At 36.0% G+C, this 11,462-nt stretch overlaps 1 protein-coding gene across 1 annotated transcript; it reads right to left on the bottom strand.

Moving 5' to 3' along the window:
• Positions 1 to 715: 715 nt before the first annotated feature.
• Positions 716 to 11,234, bottom strand: LOC104211567 (biotin carboxylase 1, chloroplastic). Its single transcript, XM_070162548.1, has 17 exons — positions 11,060 to 11,234; positions 10,831 to 10,930; positions 9,726 to 10,051; positions 9,444 to 9,585; positions 9,217 to 9,315; positions 9,024 to 9,080; positions 6,653 to 6,724; positions 6,054 to 6,143; positions 5,095 to 5,154; positions 4,621 to 4,806; positions 4,398 to 4,490; positions 3,947 to 4,028; positions 3,201 to 3,307; positions 2,479 to 2,554; positions 1,667 to 1,713; positions 1,518 to 1,580; positions 716 to 955 (listed from the first exon to the last, which is right to left on the bottom strand). The coding sequence occupies exons 2-17, from the start codon at positions 10,885 to 10,887 to the stop codon at positions 902 to 904; spliced, it is 1,611 nt and encodes a 536-aa protein (XP_070018649.1). The 5' UTR covers positions 10,888 to 10,930; positions 11,060 to 11,234; the 3' UTR covers positions 716 to 901.
• Between the last annotated feature and the right edge of the window lie 228 nt (positions 11,235 to 11,462).

Here is an 11,462-nt window from a genome sequence, read left to right as displayed (position 1 = left end):
GGAAAATCCAAAGTTCGTGTATCGGCTTTCAAAAGCCCTACAAGTTTAAGTGGCTAGGAAGTCATTACGCCTTTTATTTTTTTTTTATTTTTTTTGGATCTCCAAGCTTATTGGAGTTTTGTCTTAAAGCTTGACACTTGTCGATATTACAATTTGACACTTGGCACAATATTGTAAATTTGCTTCTCCTTTTCTATATTAATAGATTCTATGTAAAATTATTTGTAAAGAATTTTTTTAGTTGAATATTCAGGTTTATAATAAATTTAACAAATGACTAATGAAGAAACATGGGAGTCCAACTTTTGAATAGATGATCGTGGATGAAGAAACGTGGAAGTCCAAAAAACGTCGAATTCATGGTGTGAATAGGCATGCCCAAACATGGGACTCTTAAGGGAAATAACTGAAACATATTAATGCTTTAAAACGTGGGACTCTTAAGGGAAATAACTGAAACATATTAATGCTTTAAAAGCTTCAAATTAATTTTTTTATTTTATATATTTTTTTTGAATCTCCAAGCTTATTGGAGTTGTCTTAAAAGCTTGACATGTGTTGACATTACGTTTTGACATTTGGCACAATATTATGAATTTGCCTCTCCTTTTCTATATTAAATAGAAGATTCGCATCTAATAAACCGACTACGGAAGGTAAAGCACTTCCTAACAAAAACGATGGCCATTTAACACAGATTCGATTGAGCATCATATAGCAAAAAAAGAATTTCATTCAGTCTAGTGTATCTAAAAATACATTCAAGCTAAGATCAAAGAGATGAATGTTATATCCAGAACTGCAGTCACCTCAAGATCCAATGGGAGCAATCTGCTTTCACTATTCGCCGACAAGGGTAAAGGAAAAATATCAAAGAAAAAAAAAAAAAAAAGAGGAAGAATTAAGCACTAGCATTGACCATCTCCTTGGTAGCTGCTGGAACCATTTGCTGGGGCTGCAATTTCAAAGTTACAATATCAAAATAATGAAACTTTACAGCTTCAATGTTGCTTTCAAGAATAATTTGAGTTACATAGTTGCACATGTATTGGCAATGATAGCAAGGGGGAAATACTGAAATAAGCAAATGCATAACACATAAATAAACATAGAATTGCTATCTAGGATCCAATTCTTTACCTTAGACCAAAATCTCAGGTCAAAGTTTATTGCAGTTTTAAAGGTTTGATTATTAAGTATTCTTCAAAAATCTTTTTTCTGTATAAGAATCTTCATAAAGAGATTATTTTTTTCACACTCTAAAAGAAATAAAGGAAGTTGCTCCTTTTTAGCCTAAGTATTGTTATTAGTTGAACTACATGACCGCAAAAACAGAGAAATATTAACATTAGGAGTTTAGGGTTACAAGAGCTTGCACCAAGTTTCTAACTGATGTTTTATCTAATCTTTCGCGTCTATACATTACAAGTTGCAAGTAAGAAGTAGCAGTCAAAACGGACGATGAAGATGGTTATGTTGTAGGTTAAAGACTTGAAGATGTCAGTTCCACTACTTACCGGAGCTAATTCTTCTTCATGCTTTGGAATAAAAGCAGTATCAACTTTTCCATTCTTAAAGTCCTATTAAGCAACAGACAAAAACAAATTTAGTTTCATCATCATCTCCTAAATAAATATGCACGGAAAGAACATGGTAGTCCACCTACCTCAATATCGAGGATGAGCTTATGATATTCTATTGTGGTAGGAACTCCTGTCAAAAAGCAAATGCAAAATTTAGACAGAACAGATATACATATATCATAAGGTAAATGAGACTTCTGTAAACAAATTCAGCCCGCTACATGCAATATAGCAGTATTAACATCTAACCTGTAGCACCTATTACTAGACTTTTGAGAGAATATGGATCAAAAGAAGATTGACCACAAAGCAAAAGGACGAAATAAACGACGAGTGATGAGGATCTATTTTATGAAGGTTTTTATAGAGGACAGAAATGAGCTGGTGTGCATACAACCACAAAATAATTGAACTTGACCATGTAAGGTTCATGATAGTTCTTTTAAGCTCCCATCCACCGGTTTTTCGTTGATACCACATACTGTTCATCTTCATCCCTTTGGGGTCGTTTGGTACGCGGGATAAGGTAAGATAAGGTGGGATAAAGTGTGGTACTAAATTTGTAACGTTGTATAAATTTATACCGTCAACCAAACATAGTATAAACTTAGTCTCATTTTATCCCACCTTATCCCATCAAACTTGGTATTATTTTATCCCACCTCACAGGTGGGATAAATTATTCTAGGGATTATAATCCCAAGACTATAATCCCGGGATAATTTAGTCCGCGTGCCAAACGACCCCTTTGAGTATTAAACAAACGCAAATGGGAAAATCCCAATTTGGAGTGCTGCGTGGATTTTAAAACTCCCATGGCAACTTAAATTACCAACTCTTCCGGTGCAAATAACAACTCATAAAATTCAGAAAAACCATAGAAGGTTGGTCTTACCAGTAATTATGGTGTCATTAAGTGCTCTTTTCATGCGTTCAATAGCCCTCTCGCGTGTTGGAGCCCATACGATGAGCTGCAATTTTTTAAAAAAAAAAATTAGGAAAAAAAAAAGATGTGTAATTAATAGAAAGAAAATACTAGAACAAGCTGCAATAAAGATAAATCAGCTTTTGAGAGCTGTGTTTTTACTTCAAATAAAGATCATTGACACGAGAAATCATGCCCGCTTTGCACCCTCCACAAAGGAATGTATATTAGTTACATGACCTGTTAGGCATTTCTGAATACTGGTTTATGTTTATATATGCTAGTCACCAAAATAACAAAATCAGTAGTCTCGAAAGTTTATCTATTCTGTGTCTTATAAGAGACATACCAGCCTGCACTTTGAATTTGCATATTTATTAAGCCAAAAACTTTTTGGTGATAAATCTAACATGAAAAACACATATTTGCATAAAAGTTTCTATCCTACCAATTTGCTTCTAGTTTTAAACCTTCATTTTGTGGTATAAGAAAAGGAAACATGTGTCCCAACTTCTATGATCTCTGCTTAATTTTGTGACAATTGTACTTGGACAGTTGGAAATGGGAAAAGCATTAACATCAGCAATTTAAGAAGAGATCAGTGACCTCCCCACTGTTCCACAGAACATGTCCCAAAAACAATGCAATAGAGGGTCCTTGGAAAATGGGATAGAAAAAGAGAAGAAATCCACCTTTCCTAGCAGGGAATCGTAGCTAGGTGGAACCACATAGTCAGGATAAACGTGGCTATCCATACGCACAAATGGACCTCCAGCTGGTAAATAGGCAGTGATTCTCCCTATTCATGAAGAAATCAAGCTTCAGTTTCCAGACATATCAGGTTAAATGCAAAAGTAACGTCTATTCTGCTTCGCCATCTGGCTTCACCAAGTGAAACATAAAGAGCATATTCAACAAAGTGCATTATACAGCCATATGTTATAAATGTTATTTTCATAAGCACCGCTCTAATGCAGACAGTTCTCAATGTAAATTTCAAGAATACAAGAATTAAACAGCACCTTTTCTTGAAATGGTGAAATCGGGGTAAAGTCCACCATAATGGGTAAGGAACACTCGTAACAGAAATCAGGAAGTCATCCAACTACCTAGAGCCTCTACAGTCTACACTAACAGAAATTTAATAGAGAAGACATTAATTATGTCTGTATTGCTATAGCATTAGCGGAATATCTCTGGCAGCATTCACATACAGTTCAATATTGCCAAAACATCTAAGGATTCTTTTAATGTAATGTACGCCATATTTAAAATGTAAAGTGATTTGCTTGCATAGACTGATCAGTATCAGAATGCAGTATGATTCAACTTTAATTTGCAATCGTGCAAATAAATAATTCGAGAGAGTTTACATTGAAGGTCACATTAGACATGACATAAATGCAAATATTATTCTAGACAGAAACTTCAATAATACCTGGTCCGGGTCTGAAATTTTTGAAAGCATCTTCTGCATTTATACGGCATTCAATTGAATGTCCTCTAAGCACAATATCCTCCTGTAAACAAGAAAACAAATATAAACAAAAGGAAAGAATTAATCTTAATTCTGTTTTTGGCACTCTTAAAGATATCACCTCTAAAAGAAAACATTTATCATTTCTTCTCCATTTCTTTATCAACGTTATAAAATATAAGGCAATAAAAAGGACCCCTTTTATACATTGCAAAGTTACTTTTGTACACCCAATTTAATAACAATTCAACCATCAAATGGTGGAATCACTTACTTCAAGTAATACAGAGTTTTGAATGCTCATTTTGATAATGTGCAAGTCCAAAGGCGACATTTTGACCGTTTTCTTTTGATAGTAATTCATTTCCTAAACAGAAATCAATTTCAAGAAAAATTGACTGTTCTGTGTTACCTGTTTGTATCGGAGCTTTTCTCCCATAGCCACACGGATCTGTTCCTCTATCAGATCAACAGAGGATATCATTTCTGTCACTGGATGCTCTACCTAGATATTCAGCAAATTGACATATTACATTATTTGCTAAAATAATATTAAAAGAAAAAGACAGATTACAGTCATTGAACTTGAAACTATCTGCAAAGCCTAAATCCTGAACAGAGCTAGCTTCTTTCACCTGAATACGAGTGTTCATTTCCATGAAGTAAAAGGACCCTCTCTCATCCAATAGGAACTCCACGGTACCAACACCAATGTAACCTATGGATGCTGCTGCCGCAACAGCTGCGTCACCCATGGCGTTCCTTAGCTCTGGTGTTAATGCAGGGGAAGGTGCTTCCTCCAGCAACTTCTGGTTCCTTCTCTGAAAAAAGAAGACATTTCAAAGGCGCTCAGTTTGTAGGTGGACCCTTTTATGCACTTGACCTAACAAAAATACTTAAGAAGATAGCTTAACATTGTAATGAATTCCCAAAAATTAAATAAGTTATGAATAAAGACGGGTGTCTGACCATTCAACCAAACATGTTTGACAGCAACATGACACATCGTCAATGTAACAGAATTTACAATATGGAAGAACTTCTGATCATGCAAAATCACAAGATATGTCAAAGACAAAAAATAGATATTTCTATAGCATTGTACCTACCTGAATACTGCAATCACGCTCTCCAAAGTGTACAACATTACCATACTTGTCCGCCAAAACCTGCATATAGCATGAAGCTAGTTACTCACCAAATTCACTTATACAGAAAACTCAAATCTGCAAGTTGAGTTAAAGATAAAACAGAACAAGGATCTCAGGCTAGCCGAAAGTAAAGGAAGAGGAGTAGAAAGGGATCAAGAACCAGAACAAGTTTGTTTATTCCCTCTTCCACAAACCGAATTGCTCCTGGAGCTCTTAATATCAATACATAAAACCATGAGACCTCCCAACAGATTGTTAATGACATAGACCCTTTTCCTTCTGTTCCCAAGGAACATGATAAAGCTTTAAAACAAGAATCATTTTCATGTACAACTCTTGTATATGTTCCTTCATTACCTTAAGTACCAGTAAGATTCATCAATAGTTAACAATTGTCAAATGTCATCATGTCTAGCACCTACCACTAAATCAGATACGAAAAGACACTCGTAGTGACCTGACTGTGCATCTCATTGCACGAAAATTCACCACTAGATGGCAATTTTTAAATGTTATGTTTCAAACATATACAGCGTGCATGTGTGTATTGTAGTAGTTGTTCGTGATGGTTACACCAATAGCAAGGTGTTTTTTTGTCCAAGATTTTTTGTCAAATATAATATCAGAACTTCAAGTCCCAGTATAGGAAGATCCATAACTTAGACCTTTATGCGTGTATAAAGCCTGAGATAACAGCTCATGAGCAGTTGTCAGACGTAATGTCCAACATCTATGAGTTGTCAGTAACTCGATACATGTATTCCATTTCTTTCCAAAACAGGGGTTTATTTATTTTAAATATATGCATTCAAGTTCTTCCCAAGAACTCACGTAAAAATTCAATCTCTATGGCATCAAATTCTTTCTCGCCTGAGTTAGAAAATTCTTCTGGTTAATGAAGTAAGGTGTAACAATACCTGAAATTCAATGTGCCTAGGATTTTGGACGTACTTCTCCAGATAAACGCCATCATTTCCAAATGCAGCAGCTGCTTCACTTTTAGCTTGCTGAAAGTGAAAAAAGACCAAGTATAAGATAAAACTCAGAACTCTGGCTTAAAAGCAATTATGCTTCATGATAAGGTTTGTGAGTTTGCTAGAATATGTATGATTCATAGAAAAGGAAGATCAGAAACTATCATAGAAGAAAAATGCTATGCAAATCACAGATTATGTAGAAAGAGTTTCCAGTCACATGCATAGACATAATATGAAAGTTCAGGATGCACGGCTGATACAAGATATTATCAAATGCTCATGTACTAATAATAGTAATATCTGAACATAGAAAGTGCAGGAAGAGGCAAAAGTGGCTATGCAACAGCCACATCAGTTTCGCTGACAACAAGGAATAGGGAATACAGCTTTCATCTATGTAAGAATTCCAAAATCACACTGGATGAATCTCCAAAGTCTAAGGAAGTCTTGGTACACTTAGAAGTCAAAAGCAAAAGACTAACCTTCACCTACTATGTTTTTGAAACTTAAAGATCGACATATGATGCAAAGAGAAGTACCTGTAATAATTTTACAAACTCATCAGGTTCTTTAGCAAGACGCATTCCACGTCCACCACCACCAGCTGTTGCCTTCAAAACAATAAAGGCTTCACAAGTTCAGTGATAACTCTTCCAGGCACTCAACAACTCATGTCACTTCATTCCGAGCCAATAGCTTCCTTAATTATGCATCAAACGTCCTTTCATTTGTCTCCCTTTATTATATTCTTAAACATAATATTGTTTTTTAATAAGTTATTCTTGATCAAAATTAAGCATTGCAATACTAAATCAAAGCAGGCTGATAAGAACTAGATATAGCAACAGATTTATGTCATTGTACCGCAGTACTGATATTCAACTATGTAAACTTCCAACAACAACAACCCAGTGAAATCCCACAAGTGGGATCTAGGAGGGTAGTGAGTATCTTACCCCTACCCCGAGGGAGTAGAGAGGCGATTTTCAAAAGACCCTAGGCTCAAGAAGACGAACAGAGACAGAGACAAATACATCAGTACCATCATCAAAAAACATAGAAATAATAACAGCGACATAAGACCCAGAAAATAGATGAAAAGCAATAACAATAACAAGTAAATAAGGCCCTATACTATGGAAAATGGAAGAATAGTGGGAACATGACATTAACCACTAGCAATCTAAGACGAAATCCTATTAGGCTAGCCTCACTACCGGTACAAAGTAGAAATTGCTCAACTACCTCCTAGCCTACAACCCTAATGCTCGACCTCCACACATTCCTATCAAGGGCCATATACTCGAAAATCTGAAGCCACGCCATGTCATGCCTGATCACCTCTTCCCAATACTTCTTAGGCTGCCCTCTGCCTCTTCTCGTACCCGCCAAAGCCAACCGCTCACACCTCCTTACCGAGGTGTCTGGGCTTCTCCTCTGCACGTGCCCGAACCATCTGAGCCTCGCTGCACGCATCTTATCATCCATAGGAGCCACGCTCACAACCCACCTTCTCCCGAATCCTAGTGTGCCCGCACATCCACCTCAACATCCTCATTTCTGCTACTTTCATCTTCGGCCAACTATGTAAACTTTCATACTAAAAAAATCTTGGATTTGAATATAACATCCAATAGTGAAGCAGTCCAGTAAACTTGTCAAAAAGAGCAAAGTAAATGGAGGCTTCCTTGTGTCAAGTTATGAAAATTGTTCCTCTCAAGAGTGTAGTTTACTTGGCCTCTTTCTATGCATATACCTTTAAAATTAAGTATATAAAAGTTTGCCCAATTAGTTATGTTTGAAAAATCTTTCATATCGGCTATATAAGGGGCATCCAAATGGGTTGATAAAGGTCTTGGGCTATCCCATTCATTGCCTTGTGGTTTTGGATTGGATGCTCACATTTTTTCCAATGATAACAAAGTCACACTTTCAAAAGTCTGTTTGTAGTACCTTTTCTTTCGCTCGTACTACATTTTCTCTCCAACCACAACCTAATTGCAATAATTTTCTACCTTCTCCCTCTGGTTACGGGTGGTGTGAACAAGGCCCTATAATGAATTCATTGTCGTATGGCTAGCCTGTGATTAAGCTTCTTTCTCTCAACTAGCCATCAAGTCATTCTGGGCTTCTCACTCCCAATTCAGACCACAAAACACTAACTGTACTTCAACAAATCTTAGTCTGTTATCCTATTGTTGAGTTAGCATGAAAATGACTAACTGGCCTAGGTTATGATCGATACCAACAGTAATCCAAATACTAAAATTGGTATTAATAATTATCAAATAATTGATAAAATTGAGAAAAAGGGCCTTTTTAATCTTATGATTCATCAAAATGCAGAAAACAATCAAAAAAATTCGAAAAAAGCTAGACCTCTTGCTATTCAGAAGGTAACATGGCAATGAGTAGCTGGAAAGCAAAGTGAAATTGCTCAACTAAGTATTCTAGAACTATCAAGTTGATAATTTGATCCGCTATTCAAAATTATCATTTAAGAACAGTTTGCTCCACCAAGTCCAAATAATGAAGTGTTGAACGAACAGTTATCATTGTTAGCACACTAACGTCCACTAGAAGTAGAATGCAAGAAATGAAGTTTCATGACATACACTACTTTAGTGGCTAAAAGCAGCAAAACTATGTAAAGAGACAAGGCTGGCAAGTGTAGAACAAACAAGTCAATTAGTCCTTTAATGCAGTAAAGTGTTTGAAGAGATAAGTCTAACAAAAGCAGACCCAACAAGCTAATCAGTCTCCAAATGCATAAAATATTTGAAGACAAGTGTTTTGTGTATACTGATATAGTCACTAAAGTACGAGGGAAATATAAGACAGCAATAAGTAGATATTTCACAGTACAGAGCATGTGATGTTTCAAGCTACTTTCAGTTTTAAAAAAGTTACCTTAATCATCACAGGGTAACCAATCTCCTCAGCAAGCCTTACACCTTCTTCAGTGCTCTACAATGGGGATTATCTAGTTATTGATAAGTAACGATGAAACAGTAACGGAGATACAAACAAATATAGACATGCATATGTCCATGTGTATGTTCAAGTAACAGTAACTGACTCAAAAAACTTAACAAAATGATACCTGTAATAGTCCATCACTTCCTGGCACAGTTGGAACACCAGCATTCTTCATTGTATCTCTGGCAGTGGATTTGTCACCCATGACTCTAATACTGTCTGGCTGCAATTTTAAGACAATCTTTCAAAATGATGTTTCTGCATTTCCTACTGAATATAACGTGGATTACCTACTGATGCCTATAGGTTTAATATAGGTAATAAGATAATGGCACATATGTAAGAACTTACATTTGGCCCAATAAAGTTGATTCCATGTTCTCTGCACATCTCAACAAAAACTGCATTCTCAGCAAGGAAACCATATCCAGGATGCAACATTGTACATCCACGACTGATAGCAGCAGATAAGACATTTGGGATCACTAAATACCTGTACATGTTAAATGGGGGTGTAAATGTCATAATTCTTGGAGATGAAAACTATGAAATGAATATCAACTGAAGATAACAAAATACAAGGAATTTAACTTCGTTTTATCCAATAAGAACAGCAAGTTTGTGATAACTTACGATTGATTGCTTGGTGCTTCACCAATGCAAACAGATTCATCAGCTAGCTTCACATGTAAGGCATCTTTGTCTATGGTCGAATAAACAGCAACACAAGGAATTCCCATCTCATGGGCAGTTCGAATCACACGAACAGCAATTTCTCCTCGATTTGCCACCAGAATCTTCTCGGCGCGACATGTTGCAGCAAGAGCACCACCACGTTTGCTAGATTTAGTACTAACTCTATATGCTTGAGCTCTCTGCCGCGGAAAGTTTATCCGGTTTCCTGCCATAAAGCTACACTGCGAGCTCCTAATACCATTCGTTCTCCCCAGAAATAAACCCTATAATAAACATGGCGCCCAAATATTACGTAGCTTAGTGCATACCATGACAAGAATTTGAAAGAATACAAAGTTTAAGGTTATTTATAGCATCAAGATCATTACTGGCAGACCACAAAGGAGCAGAAAAGCAGCACATATTTCAATTCAGTTAGAAAGACTACCCCCATCAACAAAATGCACCACAGTATTCCCTCTCTGTGACTCTCACCTTGGAGTGTGGGCAAGAATCAGTACATGTTGAGAGAAAGAAAACAAATGTGCTGACATAAAAGAATCGAAACAAAGTGAAAAGCAAATATTTCCCACAGACCTACCTCCCTTTTTATATAATGATGGTTCAAATAATTTAAGAAAAAAGAGGCACCTTTAAGATATTTACTTATTATTAAAGAGCTTAAGTTCTTTGCACTAACGGTGTATTAAAATGACCAACCACAATATGTAACTCTTCATATTAATAACCTGGAAAATAGAGGGATAACCTGCTATAACCGATAGTGTAAAAATTTCTTTACGCCTGTCAGTGTACAAAACTTAAATCCATTATTAAATACCAAGGGTGTTTTCAGTATCTAGTGGTATTCAACATGTCATGTTAATTCCCTATATCCTTAATGGTAAAGTAGGATGTTAAATTAATGAGATTCCAAAAATATATAACGGAAAAAAAAATCTCAATCTTTCTAGAATGGAACCAAAGAGTTGTGTTATATAAAATGAAAATGGACCAGAGGGATTAACAAACATTACATATAGTGATATAGAAATGAACTTACCGGAGTGAAGCGAAGAGCAGATTTGCCACAAACGCTAGTCAGGGCTGCCGAGTCCATTTTCCTGATCAATGTAATCTAATTCCTGTATTCCTGCCAAGAACTGAAAGGAGCAAACAAAAAAAACAAATCTTTTGAACATTGATTCAACACCCACAAAGAATAACACAATGCACACCAAGAAATGAAGAAAAAAATGAAATTTTAAAGCTGTAATTAGCTTTATCAGTACCTATTTACTTTGACAGAGAGAAAGAGAGAGGGCGGAGCTAGAAATGGAAGAAGGAGAGAATGGGTATGAAAAGACGAGGTGGGTAATGGGGTAGATTTGAAGGGGGTGGGGAAAGTGAAGAAAAGTTTGATGTCGATGAAAACAAGAAAGCAGACTTACTATTGAGTGTCTTCACAAGATTGAATGGTCCGCCAAAAGTGGATTTGGCATTTGGGGCTTCCAATGCTGAGGTGTCTTCAATTGTTGTTGCTCAAAGGTAGGTTTTCATAAAAACCAGAAAAATCAAACTAAACCGAAAATCAAATCAAACCTATCAAAAAAATCGATACTTTTTGGTTTGATTTGGTTTTGATTTTGAATTTTAAAAATCGATCAAATTTGGTTTGGTTTTGATTTTAATCAG

The sequence above is a fragment of the Nicotiana sylvestris genome, chromosome 11 (assembly GCF_000393655.2).
Source record: "Nicotiana sylvestris chromosome 11, ASM39365v2, whole genome shotgun sequence".
NCBI classification, from domain to species: domain Eukaryota; kingdom Viridiplantae; phylum Streptophyta; class Magnoliopsida; order Solanales; family Solanaceae; genus Nicotiana; species Nicotiana sylvestris.
This window is presented reverse-complemented; position numbering and strand designations above follow the sequence as displayed.